Source organism: Frieseomelitta varia, unplaced genomic scaffold, assembly GCF_011392965.1.
Source record: "Frieseomelitta varia isolate USP_RPSP 00005682 unplaced genomic scaffold, Fvar_1.2 scaffold_308, whole genome shotgun sequence".
Lineage (NCBI taxonomy): Eukaryota > Metazoa > Arthropoda > Insecta > Hymenoptera > Apidae > Frieseomelitta > Frieseomelitta varia.
In genome coordinates this window covers 397,930-417,202 of record NW_025110044.1, presented here as the reverse complement: position 1 = coordinate 417,202, position 19,273 = coordinate 397,930, and the positions used below count along the sequence as shown (strand labels likewise).

The window sequence follows — 19,273 nt, the reverse complement described above, 5'->3', positions numbered from 1 at the left end:
AAATTGCTTGCTTCTGAAGATTTTCTGATACTAAAAAGTGAAACAGGTCTCGTAAAATGTACGTAAAATGTTTAAAAAAGACAGGACGTTATATTTAAAAATAGTTGATGAGACGCGTGTGTGCGTATTCTGTGCGTTTAATATGCCAGTGAAACCATACCATTTTCTGCCGTACATTTAATTTATCCGAGTATATCGAGGCTCTTTAAATACTGAACGCTTCGGCCATTAATTAACCGAATCGATCAAATTTCTAATTATGTTGTCTAATTAACTGTCCGTATCGAGTAACGTTTACTTTTTCGCATCGCGATGCAATGAAAATAAAATACGATCACGTATCAACAATCTCGTTATTTCAATATTCTCGTCTATATAAACGAATGGCCCTGCAGTCAATTTTCAAATTCATTCTAAATAGCGCGTATACACAATAAATAAATCTCCTGCATCTTGAAACTTTACGCAAGTAACACTCACCACCGCTGATGGACAGACTTTTGCGATTGATCTCCGGGCGAGGCTTTGATTTCGACTTACCTGAAACATGTCAGAAGAAACATTATGGTTAAATAACGAACATAATTTGATAATGACGACAACGACGTAAAAAATTGAAAAATAATAAATAAAACGACGATGGAAAATGAAATAATAACAATAGAAAATTAGATGACAATGAACGAGAATATAAAAATGTATCAGAATATTAAACATCAAAAACGCAGAAATTAAAAATTAATAAGTAGGATGATAAAGGAAAATTGTATAACAATAATAAGAAAATTAGATAATAATGAATGAAAATATTAAGATTGTAAATGCAAAACCAAAGTGAGAATATTAAATATTGAAAACGACATGAAAATTAAAAATTAATGAAGATGACGATAGAAAATTGAAGAGTAACAAACAATAACACGAGATTAGATAATAACGAATGAAGATATATTAAAATTACAAATGCAAAACTATATGAGAATATTAAACATTAAAAATGTATAACGATTAAAATTTAATAAAAAAGATGACAATGGAAAATTGAATAACAGTAAAAAAAAGTAACAACTAGAAAATTAGATAACAATGAACGAAAGTATTAAAATTAAAAGTACAAAATAAAATTGAAATTATAAATACAAAATAAAATTAAAATTGTACACGATATATGGGAATATTAAATACAAAAGTGAGTCAACAATTATAAAGTAAATAAAATAAACTTAAATTATAAATAATAAACTTAAATTAAGTAAATAAGTAAATAAAATAATAAACTTAAATTATAAAGTAAATAAAATATAAGTCAATAATTATAAAGTATTTATAAGTAAATAAAATAATAAACTTAAATTATAAAGTAAATAAAATATAAGTCAATAATTATAAAGTATTTATAAGTAAATAAAATAATAAACTTAAATTATAAAGTAAATAAAATATAAGTCAATAATTATAAAGTATTTATAAGTAAATAAAATAATAAACTTAAATTATAAAGTAAATAAAATATAAGTCAATAATTATAAAGTAAATAAAGTAAATAATGTAAAATATGTGTAATGTAAAATAATGTTTCTCTTTGCAGTGTCGATCATAATTATAATATAACTTTCTTTACTCCACGATTACGTTCTAGCCAGGAACATTTAACATTCTATTCGCGGTGAATAAATCATATATAAATACTTTCGCTTTATTAACCAGGATCTTAGCTGCTGCGTAAGAGGTTATTTATCTCTTTTTCCGCTGTTAGCCGTGTCGCGGACAAAATTGAGCAACATTTTCCGGTGGCAGTGACGTATATAGTACAACACAAGGATGAGAAGTGACCGAGATCAACGAAAAAGCAGAAGAGGAGAGGAGAGGAGAGGAGAGGAGAGGTGGAGGAGGTTGGTTCACGGAAGAGCGTTTTCGCTTAACGAACCGCGCCACGGTTGAAAGTCAAAACGCCCTTCTTGCAAGAAGGGAGCCAGAGTTCGGCAACCAGATATTGTTTCACCGGCGATGGAATTATTTTCCACCTGGCGCGGGATTTCTGAAATAAAGCGCTGTCACCGCGGCACCGACGGAGGGCGGTAATGAAACGGCGGTGATTTACGAACGACTTCCGGTTCTTTAAGACGCCGAGATCTTCCTCCTCCCTCCCCCTATCGAATTAAACGTCACATCTTCGGCGACTTTATTGTCGTATTATTCGCCTCGTTTATTTCCTTTTTCTTTACGCCGCGAGGGAAACATCGACGCTGAAAAACGTATTAACCAGGGGGTTAACCTCGCCCGTTTCATTTTCTTTCTCCTTTGTAACGAAGATGTAACGACGCGCCAATTGGCTGGTCTATTCTAGCCATGACGAACCAGAAAACGGCACGTTAAAATATTTTTTTGAAGCTCGGATATTTTATACCGGATATAAGTATTGTACGCAGAAATTGACAAACATTTCCCTTTGTTTGTTTGATGAAACATTGACGCTGAACGATGAAACATCGTTACTCGAGGAACTTCGCGTTTTATTTTTATTCTTCGTGAAGTAGCTCGTCTTTTCTCGCACGATGATCTATGAAATTCGAAACTTAAATACGCCGCACAAGAATCGTACGTGGAATTTTGGGAGAGTGTAGTTAAAAAATTAACAAACAGTTCCTCTTTTTATTCGGGGAAACATTTCCCCTTCGCTATAACTTATCTCTTTTTAGCACGAGGAACTAGAAAATTTAGGGGCAATTTAGGCTAAACGTGTCAATGTCTGGTCAAATGATTGGTTCAAAAACGTGATTTAAAATTCTGCATTCATTGTTATTTTCGTAACTCTCGTTAAAAAAAAAAAAAAGAAGAAAGTGAAAATTTAGCATTCTTTTTCCCCCCTGTTATCTAAAAGTTACTTCGTGCACTGTTTCCTATATTAAATTGACCAATTACTTATATTCCTCTTGCAAAAAGACCTTTAATCGATTATTTGACCGGTTAGATTGTTAAGACTTAGATGCGCCATACAACAGCACTTAAAATAATCGTACGTGGAACTTTGGGGGGAAAAATATATATAACTAATGTATTTTATATAATTAATGCGTTCATATATAATTAATATGTATAATTAAAAAATTATTATGTCTGTTTAATTATGTTATTATTTAGAACAATATCAACTATTTCTTATTCAATGCGAATTATAAGTAATTTATTAAATAATGTATTAATATTAAATCTAATTTATTTTTATGAAGATAAATTAATAAATTTTTGCATAATATTTATAATAATAATATTATTATTAAGAAAAATTATTTTTAATCTAAATTTACTAAAAATTTATAAACTTAAAATTTATTGAAATATTTATTTTACGTTTTACTTTTAATTTAACTGTATTAAATATTAATAATTTAAAACGTAAAATCTAGAATGTGTCTAGAGTGCAGAGGCTAGAGACAGCTACATCAGTCTCACGCAATCGCGGTGGTATGGAACTTCCACGTAGGTGTGTGTACCTACATATGTACGTTAAAATTGCATAACAAACAAGAAAGTTAACCAGACTAACAACATTCTTTGGCGAAACGGTTCGTCTGGTGGTGCAGCCGAGTATCTAGAATACAACCGGTACGGAGTTCAACTCGAGAATAGGTCAAGTTTTCTATTCCCGAATCGGCGTACGACGAATCGCCTTCGAATTTACCGCTCGTCTCTCAATTATTTAAAATCGCGCCGACACTTTCACGCGAGGATAGGAGAGATTCGCGAATAGATCGGAGGTGGTCGAGCGGTGACCCGATTTCAGCTTCTCTTAGCGGTTAAAAGCGGATGCAAACAACTGCGAAAAGCCTGGTTCGCCACTTTTACACAAGAAGGATCGATAGCGAAAAGTCGCGATACTTGCAACGAAATTTAACGTCCTGATCCTCGGCAGCGAATGATCGAAAGTGATCACGGGTAGATACGCGGCGCGAGGAATCGGCCATCACACCATTTGCGAGATTTTCTTGGAACGTGATGGCACGATTCATCGAGAATGCACATTTGTTCGACCGCACGGACGAGAGAAACGGAGAAAAATAGAAAAATTGTAATAATGAGAAACTTCTTTTTCCTTTTTTTTTTCTTTTTCTTTTTTTTTTTTTTTTTTTTNTTTTTTTAACCTGACTCTCTTCCCGAACACAGCGTTTCAAAGGATTTAATTAACATGTACGCGGCTTAAAAATTAAAACGCGCAGACTCCCGCGTGTTGTAAACACGCGATGAATAAACAAGTCCCTCGTTTAAATAACGAATAAACGAAATTGCGTAACAAACATGCACGAGGATGGAGGAGGAGATACCCAAATAAAAAAAAAAAAAGAAAAAAAGAAAAAAAATGTTCGTTCCGCGTTCGTTCTCGTCATGTCGGGAATAAAAATTGTTACAATCTGCGCGACGAAATGCGAAGCATTTCCAGCTCCGGTGAAAAGATTGAAAAATCAGGCTGGAATGTGAATGCTCCCTTTGGATTCGATTCGATTCGATTCGAATCGAATCGAATCGAATCGGGTAATTACAGCGGTGTAATAAACGCGACTCGAACGCGCATTGTGATTCAAGGCGCGCGCGCGATCGATTTTACGTATTCGGACGATTAGCCCGTCGACAAAGGAAAAAGAGAAAAGGGAAATAAAGGAAAACAGAGGAACGAAGAGAAAGAAACAGGGATCGTCGGCAGCCCTCGACTACCGAGATTAAATCGTCTGGGTACGATGGAAAATTCTCGGCTTAATTAATTAATTTGTCGGTCTACAATGTTGGGCAGGTTTAATTATGCTGCGAGTGTGCGTGCAAAAGTGTTTCATAAGGCGCGATGAATCCGAGATAGAGAGGGTGGGGTTCTCGAAATAGGATCGTCCATGTCTTTCGTACGATACAAACGCGAGGCAAATTTTTCTGAATTTTATACGCTAACAAGGACTTCGTATTTAATTCGTTGCGCGGAGATTCGCGAATCATAATTGAGCCGTTTACTTCGAAGACGGCGCGAGTCACTCTAATGAAAAATGGCGATGTTATCTGTATATCGAGTGTACACTTTTCAGATCAAAAAAAAAAACTCTTAAATATGTCGATTTTCGGGATAAATTGACTCGTTGAACTTGTTTCAATTTTTTGTCTGCAAGACAGCCAACTCACGATATCAAGAGTTACGTTTTATTAGAAATTTCATAATTGAAACTACTATTTTTTTTAAATCTTAATTTCAATTTTTTGTCTGCAAGAGAGTCAACATAATTGAAACTAGTATTTTTTTAAAACTTAATTTCAATTTTTTTGTCTGCAAGAGAGCCATCTCACGATATCAAGAGTTACGTTTTATTAGAAATTTCATAATTAAAATTATCATTTCTTTAAATTTATTAGATTGATGTAGAAATGATGTACGTCTAAATATAAAAATTGGATTAAAAAGAAATTAATTACAAATACTATTCTCGTTACAAAAATACTTTGCTTGATAAACAATTAATTGCATCACTAGCAAAAGTGGAAATTTTGAAAAGTCTATATAATTGTTTTATAAAATGACAAATAATCTAATTCATAGTCAATAGAAATCCAGTTTAAATTGTCTTGCATAGTTTCTTCTTTGTTACTGCCATTCAACCTACACTTGAGTTTCTTATAAAAATCATGGAAACACAGGCGAAATAAAGAGCAATATTCTTTGTTATTCACAAAGTATATACAAATGACAAATATTGTTGTGATTGACAGTCGATAAAAATCCAATTTTAAACTTCCTTATATAGCTTCTTCTTTTGTCACTGTCTTTCGACCTACGCTTGAGTATTTTATAAACATCGTGAAACACAAGCCGAATAAGGGGCAATATCCTTTGTTATTCATAAAGTTCAAATGTACATGGTCATCAGTACAAAAGCTACGTACGTTTATGCAAAGGTTAGACAGAAACTACCGTTAGACAGAAATAATGTATGGCTTAGCTCTCACTTGCACAGAAATTGTACAACACACAAAAAAGGATGAACGTTTACACACAACACACGTAAAATACTTTTCCACGTAATTACAAACAAAGTGATGGCAACTAGACATCGAGGAACACCAGAGTTAACAAATGTATCATTTTTTAACATTTTGCTTCATCGTCACATTTGCGAAACTGTGTTAAATATTAAAATCACGACGTTTCCACGTTCTGGTAAAAAAAAAAAAAAAAAAAAAAACGAGGAAACTCGCAACGAGTCGTTCCCTGTTTCGTTTCTACATTCAGCCCCAAGATTCTGCACATTTCTGCAAAATCACTTTCCGCTTTACGCCACAATAAGTTCATTCATTAACTCTGAATTACGCGCGCGAGAGTTGGCTCGCGATGCAAAATACGCGCGGAAGATGCAACACCACACTGGCACCGTGAATAATTCGAATCGGTTGTAACTTCGGAAAATTACCAAGAGAGAGAGAGAGAAAGAGAGAGAGAGAGAGAAAGAGAGTATGAAATTCCACGGCCAATTGAAACGCAAGATTCGAGCTCTAAACGTTCTCGAAAAATTCGCAAGTTCGCGCGGCATCGTCGAAATTCAAAATACGCATCGATCCGAGAGACATTCTCGAGACATTCTGGCAGCGATTTGAGAATTCGACTCCCCAAATCCCGATTCACTTGCCCAATGATACTCACCGAGAATCGAATGTGTGACATTCCCAGTGCAAAACTTTTTTCATGGCTTTCTGAATTTTACACACATAAAGTCCCTAGAAAAGTCCACCTGGAACTGTTCTTCGTTGGCATTCAATGGTTATTTCCCATCATTTATAGAAAATCCTCTGTACGAGAGTGGATTTTCAAATGTAGATTGCCGAATTTACACCCTCAAATTCCGACAGACCTGTCTCTTTTATTATTAAAATCGACCGAAGCTGCTAAATTCTACGTCCTTTGTTTACACATAATGTACGATAAACAGAGAGAGTTTCAAATACCGAAACTCGCTCGTGTACGCTTATTAACAACCATGTACAGAGTGGAAAAACGTCGGTGGCTATCATAGATGAATTCCATACTTTCGACTTGATAGAAATACATGTAAAAGAATTGACTTTGAATACCAATTTTTCTTTTTCTTGCATTATATTCTACTCATCACAAAGGTAAAACTTTTCCAAGGAATCATGGGTCGCAACCTAATAGTTCTCTTGAAAAATGAGAAGAAAGATTCTCAATCACTGCGTCCTAACAGCGACTTTATGGTTCTAGACGCGTGGATATAATCTTTATATTTCGATTAATGTTAACAGTTGATTATTTAGACTGATGCAATTATGATGAATCAAATGTTAGTGAAACCTAATGAGAAAATTACGTAAAACAGACATCCACGCGTCCAGAACCATAAAGTCGCTGTTAGCACGCGATTAATTTAAAATTTTTTGCCACTTTTCAGGAAAACTATATGGTTCCTCGCTCGTGAACTATATGGAAACTCGCTCGTGAATGCATGTATTCGTATTTATTCTTATTAACAACCATGTACAGAGTGGGAGGAAAAGTTCGTCGGTGGCTATCATAGATGAATTCCATACTTTCGACTTGATAGAAATACATGTAAAAGAATTGACCTTGAATTCCAATTTTTCTTTTTCTTGCATTATATTCTACTCATCACAAAGGTAAAACTTTTCCAAGGAATCATGGGTCGCAACCTAATAGTTTTCTTGAAAAATGACAAGAAAGATTCTCAATCACTGCGTCCTAACAGCGACTTTATGGTTCTAGACGCGTGGATGTAATCTTTATATTTCGATTAATGTTAACAGTTGATTATTTAGACTGATGCAATTATGATGAATCAAATGTTAGTGAAACCTAATGAGAAAATTACGTAAAACAGACATCCACGCGTCCAGAACCATAAAGTCGCTGTTAGCACGCGATTAATTTAAACTTTTTTGCCACTTTTCAAGAAAACTATATGATTCCTTGGAAAAGTTATACCTTTCGTGATAAGTAGAATACAATGCAAGAAGAAGAAAATTTTTTTGACCTTGAAATTCAACATAGGTGTAAAATTCATCAACTTTTCATTCCATCCTGTGTACATTTATTAACACAAAGCGAAACCAGACAAACTAGTTAATCGGCCAGATCACTGTAAATTCAGTTTCGTAAATTTAACTTGTTAACACGCCAGTATTAGGATGTACGTAGGATAACAGGAGTTAAATAACGCTGAAGAAAAAGAAGAAAGAAAAAAAAGAGAGAATGCGCACCGGAGATTTTCCGCGAGCTAAGTACTTTCAACGGAATAACAAAACTGTGGCGCCGGAAAAAACCTGCGCTCCTACAAGCTGAAAAGCTCCTGGTTACTTTACTTTTGCTCCAAGAACCTCGTCCCGGAGGTCACCGTTTATTTAGATGTCCGTGCGATTTGCCTAATCTAGCAAAAGACGGCCTCGTAAATCAGAGATGCAGAAGGTAGTTGGATAAATGGATAAAAATCTACGAGATCTAATGGACTGCGGACCTGGGGAAAATTTATCTCGAGAAACAATTTAATAAATAAATAAATTTTTGAAATTGAATGTCCCTTGGTATTTGGCAAATAATAGTTTGTTTATAATTAATAATATGTTTAATCAATTTCAATTAACAGCGATTTTAGTCAATTAAAGAAATTTGAAGCTACGCAAATAACATTGGGAAAATAATAAATTGAAGTGAACTGATTATTTGAGGAAATAATATTTGTTTGATAATTAAAATGTTGTCTTTGAAATACCATTCATAATAAATATCAATGAAACCAAGATATTCAGATGGAGAACAAAATAATCAATGAAAATTGAAACAATGTGTTAGCGTACGTTATCACGACAGAAATTTATCTTAACTTTTAATAGGACTTGTTTCTCAAACATTTGGTTCATGAATGAACAAAATTTTTGACATCTGTCAGAGTTGCAAATGAGAATAATCTCTCCACTGATGACGAAGATGGGAGGAGAGAATATTATATTTCACAAATACTTGTTTGGAGCATACCTAAATTTCTTCTACCTTATTTCATCAAATATCGTGCGATATTCGCAAAATAAAAAATAATAAACGTTGAAACTTTGCAAATGCATACTTTGAGAAACCATTTGTTTCTATCAAAATCAAATAACAAATAAAAAATTACCTGGCAAATGGTAAATAATTTATTTCACAAAATGACAAACAAATCGGTTAATTGGAAATAAATCAATTCAACTTTTTAAACGAAATAATAACGTAATTTCGTTATTTAACAAAACAGATTATTTCCGAAAGTAACTTTAACAAATAACGTTGTCAAATTTATCGAAACACCGAAATCACGAACTACGCATCGACCAATGCGAACACAACGAACTAAAACAACATATTTCTCTCGAAAGCCCAGGGAAATATAATTCACAATTATCGAGATGCACGTGCCACTCGACGACAATACGTACGCGTGGCCTATGTGTGTATGTGTGTGTGTACGCCGAAATCAGAGATCCACAAGCATTTCGATCAGCAATTTATTTCGCGCAAAGCCTCGCCGCGAGCACGCTCGAAGCGCAGTGTATCGCGTTGTGAAATCAACGAGCAATAAGACTCGTTAACGGTTAATGGCGTGATCGAGAGTCCATGAAATCGCGAGCAAATGGTTTTTAAACGTTCACCGGGATTCGTTTGGTCTTCTCGGTTCGAAATCGGTCGGAGTTAATGAACATCGGCGCCCGCTCGCCGCGCGCGGAATTTCGACAGATCGTGCGGAACAGCGTCGAGTAGTTGGAGTAATAGAATAACGCGGAATAACGTGAGACGCGACGCGAGTAAGCATTCGAGGGCCGACGAGACTGGTTATAAAGCGCTGCCGTTCAATCCTCCATCGCTGGGAGAGCAAAGAGTGGAAAAGAAGAAGTGCGTGGGGGGACGGGGGGGGGGGGGGACGAAAAGTATCAAACATCCCATCCGCGTGATCCCATTTCCGGTTCTCGTCGAACACGCTGCGTTCGCGGCCGGCGCTCTCTCATTAAAAAGTACGTGTTTGAGTTGCACTCGTCGGGACGAGCCAACCTAATCTCTCTCGCGAGCACGACAAACGTGGAGGAGGAGCCGCACGGAAGCCGCTTTTCCAAACCCGTGCGATTCCGCCGGCTGTGCGCGAGTTTTTTCAAATGGCCGACAGATATAGCATGAAATCGCCGTAGGAGATCTCGTCGACGTTATCCCGTGGAAAACGCGTCCTCCGTGTCGCTTCAATTTTATCGGCGGGCGCGACTTTGACGACGAAAGTTCTCGTCTCACTCGGCCTGCTGAAGAAAATTTGCGTTCCCCTTTTTTCTTTGTGAAAATATTGTTACTTTGACCTCTACGCACATCGAGAACTCTTTGTAATCAAAACTGCAATATTCTCTCAGCTTTTGAGTATATCCAAGTACAACAAAATAGGCAAAATAACAAATAATAAATTTGTTACTTTTCAATAATTTCTATCCAGTGATTCTATCATACCGACGAGTTTGAAAAGAGGGCGACGGATTATTGTATACGATTCGGTCACTCGTTATGGTCCGCAGTATCAGTTGCTAGCGCAAGTGGTTAATGTATCGTTGTATACGTTAAAATGACAATATTTTCATAAAATATTTTACATTAATATATACATTAAATAACATTAGTATTTTACTTTAAAATATACATTAAATAACATTAGCATTTTATATTGAATATAAAATATTTGTACAGTAAATACATTAGTATTTTGCATTGCAAAAGGCAAATTAAATACTAAGGGATTAGTTATAAGAGTAGAAAATAAGAAAAAGGCAGACCCATTGTAAACCGGAAGCCATCCTAAGCCGCCTAAGCAAGGATTATATATAAATAAATAAAACAATAATAATAATAGTATTTTGCATTGAAATACATAACAATTTTAATAACAAAATATTGTTATTTAATGTATATTTTAATGTAAAACAATGAAAACATTTTATTTTAATATGTAATATAATATTAATGTATCGTTTGTTTCCATAAAAGTATAATACACAAGAATATAGTACAAAAAGAACAATATAAATAATTGATCGCCAAATAAGAAAACTAGGCATGTATATACTTTCTTCATCCACAGTAGCTTTACATTCATTTCACCATTCGACAGGAAAATTTCAGTCAGTGAAAATGTAACTTTCGAAAAGTGTTCGAGAGCGATTTGGAACAAAAACGGGCCGCGAAATATGACACGATTCAACGTCGACTATTACCACTGGCAGTACTGCTACGTACAGTTACGTACTTGCCCGTTGGTTAGCGTCGAAAATATATAAAATAACAACTTTCGTGTCCAGCAAGCAAAGCACGTACGTGAGTTTTTTAATTGTGGCGGCTGTACTTATACATTAAAGCGCGGAAACGGTGTGTTGGAAATTTATCGCGTGCGTTATGGGTTTAGAGCTCTCTTGAGGGACAACTACGATCGATGTTCCACCGGGGAGTTCGCTTTACTTTCATTTTTCTCTGCAACTTTGCACGCCTCGCCGAACGTATCCTTTAGACGGCATTAAATCACCGGCAAACGGAGAACTTCTATATTTAAGCGGCATCTCGATAGACTTCGTCTCCATCGGCCAGAGTCGATCACGTCGCTCTCGATCGATATCGATTTGTGAAATCATGTGATTAGAGTTAGAGCGAAAAAAAGTAAAAAAAAAAAAAAAAAACTTTCTACAGCTCGACCAGCTACTAGTAACTATTTATAATCGCGTGAGTTTTTAACACTTTCGTCTCGTTGCGAGGAAACATTTCATCATTACGGAGAGTTTCGTGGACGTTTCAGAGTTGGAAAATCAACTCGAACGTGGTGGGTGTACGAGTGACAGTGGCCAAACCGCGCGCACGTTGTCGATCATCGCGTTTTAATCAAATGATTTCGTCAACGCGTGAAATTCCGCGCGACAATTAAGATAAAATTCACGACTCGCCGATCCTCGGTGAAATCGAACTAATCGGTCGATGCGTTGAATAACTACCTCGTGTATCAAATAATCGCACGATTCATTGATACTGTATGCTTAACCGGCTTTCACCGCTCGATCACGTATTATTCAATGAAAATCAACGAAGAACAGTTTTGTCGAAACTGGGGAGATAGGTCGTTTATCTGCCCAAAGTAAAACCACAGAGAGAGAGAGAGAAAGAGAGAGAGGCCACGTGCTCGAAACGAATATTCGACCAGCCACGCCTTTTATTCCCTAAACGGTAGCAGTCTTAATGCGTTTACGATAAAGAATGGCCCCCTCATTATACGGGACATTAAGTGTTAACTGGCCTTATCGTAAACTGGATTTAAACGAACCTGATTACACAGAAGCCTCGCGGCGACTCTCCCCTATAAAACGAAGTTACGAGAACATCTTTCCAACCGGCGCGACGACCGACTTTAATCGCGTCTGGGAAAAATAGTTTAACAATTAGCTCTCTCCCTCTCGCCCACCTCGGGGCGCTGAATTAAAGCGCGCAACTTCAACCGAGATTCCACCAATTCTCCGCCGAAAGCGGCGAGACCGACCAGTCGACGATTTGCAACTTTCCTCTGGCTGGCTTTTCGAGTCGTTTTCGGTATTCTCCTTTTCGGCATTCTCTCGCGTCTCGTCCTCCCCTCTTTTCTTTCCCTTCTCTCCCTGGAATCATTCTATTTGGCAGTATCAAAAGCGTCCCGCGCAGAAACAAGATGGCCGCGGTCCAGGCGACTGAGGATTTAGAACGAAGATCCTCGGCATCTTTGAAGTTCAAAATCCTTTGTGCCTTTCAGCGCTCGTCGTCAAAGAAATTTCTCACCGTAGATTTTAATTAGCGAACTTCCACCGTATTAAATTTTTTTTGTGTCTTTTCGCGTAGGAAATTTCTTTCCTGTTTTTTTTTTTTTTTCTTTCTTTCTTTTTTATCGTTATTTCGCGTTAGTTTCACAGCGTTGACTCGTGTGACGGATTTTATCATCTCTCTCGGCTAATTTCAATGCTCTCTCTCTCTCTATATATATATATATAGCTACAGTTGGATAAACACGACTAATTGTAAGATTATGTGTATGTTACATTATATATATAATTAATCGTGTCATATATATATATATATATATATATAGAGAGAGAGAGAGAGAGAGAGAGAGAAACAGAGAGCACACCGTGAAAAGAACGCGAAATAACGATAAAAAAGAAAGAAGAAAAAATAATAATATATAATTATTAAACATGTATAACATAATATACACATAATTTTACAATTAGTCGTGTTTATCCAAGCATAACTGCTTTTTACCAGGACGCCGTGAATTTCAAATTTAACGAACGTAATCGTCACGCGATTGTGTTTCTCTCGCAATGAAATTCGTGAAACACGCCGAAGATTATTTAACCTCTTTGGCTACTATTAGCGCCTTTTAAAAGAGGCGTTTTGTAAAATTTTCTCCCGAGATATACTGTCGGCGCCTATGGTCCGCTGAAATGAGATGCGCCTATAGGCGCTCACTTCACGTTGCTCGAATCAAACCGAAGAGACGCTCGGTCGGTAAATATTATCGACAATAATTGACAGCGAACTTCACTCGAGTGAGACGTAAGTGAATTCTAATTTAACAATTGTATCTTCCGTTAGTTATATATTATTTAAACGTGGTTATTTTACTGGAAACTGGAAAACGAACGAGGAAAGTTGGATGAAAGCAAACAACGCGTTGTTGCTTTCAATCGGCGTCTAACTGGGATTTTATTTGAAACTCCCGCCAGTCCGCGGAACGAAATCGACCTTATTGTTCGAGGGCCGGTCGCGTTTGAGATTCAATGCCAACCCTCCAGCGGCCAGCAAACAATCGATCGATTAATTAGCTAACAGACAATATTAATTAGCCAACAGACGATATTAATTAGTCAATCGACGGTTTAATGGCCAGGGACGAGGAGAACTTAACCGGAGCATTGATTTACGTCCCACTTTTCCTTCATTTGGAGTTATTTATTAAGATAATATTTAACCGTTTGCAAAGGGATATCTAAGTTACTCAAATGTAACTAACAGCTTGATTGTCCTCTTCTTATAATCATATAAAATGATAATTACAATGAACGTGGACATGAACATTTATTTGATGTTGTAAGATATAATGTAATGGAGACTCCCCTTTAGGAATTAATTTACAATCGTTGAAAGTACGTATCATTAACTCCAATATACTATTACTTGTTCCACGCAATACACGTCAGAAAAATAGAAAAAAAAAAATCGACAAAATTTCATGCTGCTTCAAATTATTTCCAATGCTGCGCCATTTTGATTGAAGTGATACTTCAACAAAGTCGCCATACCGTGAATAAATTGTCGTTAGATAATACCAAAAAAAAAAAAAATTAATCGAACTTTTGTGAGAAGATACATCATCGTTGTAATATTACAAAAAAAAAAAAGAAAAAAAAATACCTAAAGTTCTTGTAAATTCTTCTCGTTTCACAAAGAGCAGCGCAATGCGGGGAACGTGAAATTCCTAACCTAATGCACGCGTCAAAGCGCCAGCGAAAATCCGTGTGCAAACACAATCGTCGGCTGGATCTCGCGCAAACGACAGAAAATTGGACCGAATGTGACAGTGGGTGTAACACGCGTAGCCAGGATTACGCGATCGATTTATCGGTGTTGCTGAATTAATGTCCGATCTGATAATCCGCTAATGGCGGCTGATTATAATCTGACGCGACATTAACAGAACATTTGTCAACAGATGTAACCGCGGAAAGAACACTAGCATACGTCGATTTGCCTCTGATAAAAGTACGAAAGTAGAAACGTCGATCGTTTGAATTTCGATTGTCCGAATAAAAATTAATTAATTAATTAATTCAAACTAAATGTGTCGAGCAATGTTTGTATAGGATGGACCAGAAGTTTCTTCTCATCTATTTTTATTTTTTTTATTTTTTAATAAAACATCAAAATATAAGAAAAAACTAATTTTATTAATTTTAAATTGAATTTAAGTTCTCGTCATGTTTTCAAAATTATTTCTTTCAGTCATAAAAAAATTACGAGTTTCAGTAGCAAGTGATATTTGGTCTGTATTCGCACGTATTTTTGCTTCAAATGCCCTATTTTAGTTCCTCGTTCAACAACAGGTAAACTGCCCCACATTTGTACCGTGAAAACGCTATTAAATGAGAAAGAGTGGTGCTGAAATTGAAAGATAAATTAAATATTACCGAGCGTTTGCAGAAAAGAGTGAAAATACGTCGTAGGATATAACCAACGTTGAAAAGTGTACAATTAGCTACGTTAAAAAAATAGTGGATCAATATTATTAAAATTTCAATATAACCTAGGTAACAAGAAAAATTTTCATTTAAAGCGTGAAAATAGCGATGATAAATCGAGCTGTGTACATACACCCCAGGACGAAAAGTAGCACGGTCCAAAAAATTATTAAACTTATTTCATTTTAAACAAATGACAAATTACGTGGATTTGATTGTTAAATTTTCTGTTAGAGGAAATTTCGAAACTCATAAAAAAAAAAACTGACACGTCATATTTTGCATCCCTCAAAACCGTACAAATTTGTATCACACGATTTTTATAATAATTAAAATAGTTACTTTTTTATAACAATTAAAAGTTATTTTTTCAAGTGTGCAAGTTACGCGGCCCACCCTATTATATAAGAAAATACAGAATGCGCTACCATTTGTCCCATGCATTAATTCAAGAGAATATCCAGGCGCGAAGAGGCGATGAAAATTTCACTATTATAATCTATCGATTATTAGACACGTATTCTTTCGCATCCGCATTTGAAAAATTTCCGCTTAATTTCCGCAATAATTAATCGCAAGTTCGATCCTTCCAGACCGACTATCTGAAACGGATTTCTCTGCCAATTAGTTTGTATGATCGACGCTCTACTATAACTAACACGAGCTTCCGTGATTTTCACGTCTAATCGTCGTGCGCTTTTTTTTTCCTTTTTTAAACTGTGCTCAAAAAAAAAAAAAAAAATTCCATCGGGATATATCGATTAAAAGGACTCTTTACCTCTCGCCCCTGCGTTCGCCGCGAATCTCCATAATAACGTTTCTGCATTTTAATACCCCGTAACTCAATTAATTCAATCCGCGGCGAAGTTCATTCATCGCGCGACGTTTAACGTCCGCGCGGATGTTAATATTCATGCCCAGGCGAATCTTCTTCGCCCCTGAATCCCCTAATTAAAAGTAACGCCGATGAAATTCCTTCGTGGATCGAACGTGAGAGGCGAAGAGATGACGTCCGTGCCTTTAGTGCCAGCGAGGTATCGTGTGTGCAAATACGCGACGTAATGGAGGTTACACTTGCTATTAAAAAAAAAAGCAGTTTCGTGGTGGTTAGCAGCGCGAAAATTTCCCACGCTACGTTTGCGCTGAAACCTACGGTGAAACTGAATGATTTGGAAATGAATCTTTATTGTAATGTAAAAACCAAGAATCCACTTTGGTTTTCACAGACAAACGTTCAAGAAAATTTGTTGACATTTACTTGGATAGAACTTGTGAAAAATACAGTTTTTTAAATGTATTGTTGGAATAAAGAAATGTTGCAAAACTTTTGCAAAATGGTACACATCACTGGATTCGTCGTTAAAAGACACTAATTTCATCGATCTACACGAAAACGGTATCTTTGATCATTTTCGAGATATTTGACAAAATATATTCCGCGCTGCCAACTTTGAGGATTTTCACGCCTTCGACATCGACGATGAAAAAAAATAAAATAAAAAGTATTATAGTAAAATAATAGTATTATAGTAAAGTATTATAATAAATAATAGTATTATAGTAAAATAATTATTATATATATAGTTATTTAAAAAAAAATCGATGACCTTTGAAACTTCAAAAAGAAAGAAAAAAACAATCTTTGAAAATAAAAAAGAACACTTGCAGGATACTGGCCAACATTTCTCACCTCCTAGCGATTAAAAATAATATTTAGGGCTTAAATGAGACACCTGGTATACTGATTGTCAATTGAATACACGTAAAATTCAGCGTAATGTTCGGTCTCGATCATCCGACCACCAAATCCAACACAAAATGCTAGACATTTTGTAACGAAATTGAAACCAAACGTTTAACACGTGTGTGATAAAACTTCACCGATCTCACGAACTTTACAGATGCAAACGCGATCGTCAAAGTGTCGTTACAATGCTCCCACGTGACAATTTTAAAATCGTCGACGTTTCACTCACGAGAAAGGTGGCTACGTAGAGTTCTCGGATAAATTTCTCGAGCCGCTGTACGTCGTTAGCACGCGGCCGGTATCGAGGTAAAAGCGCGCAAAAAGGGGAGAGGAGGGCGAGAAAAAGGGTGAGAAAATAGAGTGGGTTAGGTATCGAAGTCGAGGTGAGGCAAGGAGACCCTTAGGTACGAGGGAGACGCGTCTTCTCTGTCGCGATTAATTCACAAACACGCCTATCTCCGGGCAGAACCTCGTCATTTCTTGACTCGCTCCGCGAGCCAGGGAGAGAACTGTCGGCTCTTGTGCAACCCCGCCTTGATGAGGGCCTGACGCGCGATAAATAAGTAAACGCCATCGAAACGCGAGAAAATCAATTACACCGGGCGGACATTGGGGAAATGCATTCCAGACTACGTCGCTTAGAAATTTCTCACTGGAGGTGCTTTAACGCGTATTAAAGGGTTGCATCGGCGTATTAACAATTTAGTTTAATTCGCAGAAAAAGCAAAAAAAAAAAAAGAAAAAAGAAAATGTATGATTTGTTTGCTTACTATCCAGAAGTTTTATCTGGAGTTGCACTGTTTCCTAAATTGTTAAAAATTGACAATTACCTGTTCAATTCTTTCGCGATTTCAATTTTTGAATTACGAAAATTCAGTTGTTATTCTTTTCGAGAGAAATCGTTGTTGTTCCTTTTCTGAAAATTATTATACTCTTTCTTTATTTCATAACTGGTCACCGTAGGGATAGATATATGTATGTACATACATATGTACATATAAAGAGTCGGTACGTTTAGTGTTAAACTTGCAGGAAGATATTGAATTAGAATTTTATCGTAAGGCTCTGTTGCAAGATGCATGGTTTCCGACTTTGGTCTGTTTCCGCTCTCGCGTTCCTTTTTTGCAACGTGACGCGTGACACGTGCGAGCAACGCAGGAGTTGGTTGCACAAGACGTTAAATATACAAAACTTCTGTCTCGCGTAGACTCAGCACTGTTCCTCGAATTTTTACACCGTAACTTTCGGCGAAAGAGAAAAATATTGTAACTTCTAAATATACCGAAATATACCGCTCACAAAAATTAAGGAATATTTCAAAATGAATATGATAAAGAGAAGAAGCATTTGATTTTTTTTTTTCTTTATTAAACAAGAACATCAGAAAGGCAAACGACGTAACATTTTCTGACATTTTTGTTTAATAAAAAAAAAATCATTTTCTTTATATCGCATCATATTCGTTTTGAAATACCCCCTAATTTTTGTGAGCAATGTAGTTCAACAACGAGTAGACACGATCCCTTTAACCAAAAAATGAGTACGACATTTAAATTCACTGAATTCGTGTAAATACATCGAATAAGAAAAAGAAATTTTATAAAAAGCGGGCAGCTAGAAAAGAAAGAAGAAAAAAGAAACATGACTGGCGAAAGCAAAGACACGATCCTTTTGGTCAAAAATGAATACGACGTCGGACGACGTTTAAATTCACCAAATTCGTATCCAATACATCGGACGAAAAGAATTTTTATATAAAAGCACGTGGCTGAAAAGGAAAAGAAAAAGAAAACATGACTGACAACGAAATGATGGGAGCAAGGTCTACTATTCCGTGCGTCACTCGTGCGTCGACGAACGGAATAGTAGATGAAACGTAAAGGCAGTGACGAGCGAGGGAATATGGTCGACAATATCGAGGCAACGGCACGTGAATAACGAGATGTTGCACGCGCGACTGGAACGATGAAAACGACAACGGGCCCCCCGCGCGTCAAGTCGCGCAGGGGCCCGCTCAGTCGGTAAGGGAAGTTAATCTGCCGCGGCCGGTGATCCCGCTGGCCGATAACCCGCCGCAAAACTATCACGCTGGCGGGGCCATCCCGTTGATTAATGAAACGAATGCCGGCGCATTGTGCCGGTGGCGAACGCTTCATTTCGTTGCCAACGATACACGTTCCTCCTCTGTAAAAAAAAAAAAAAAAAAAAAAAAAAAGTATT

General features: G+C 36.4%; 1 protein-coding gene across 1 annotated transcript in view; it reads right to left on the bottom strand.

The window, feature by feature from the left end:
- Window positions 1-408: 408 nt before the first annotated feature.
- LOC122529777 (neurobeachin-like) overlaps window positions 409-19,273 on the bottom strand; it is a 128,769-nt gene continuing 109,904 nt past the window's right edge. The window contains exon 2 of the mRNA XM_043656208.1: window positions 409-540. Coding sequence (XP_043512143.1) covers window positions 409-540 — 132 coding nt within the window. The remainder of the gene's footprint in view (window positions 541-19,273) is intronic.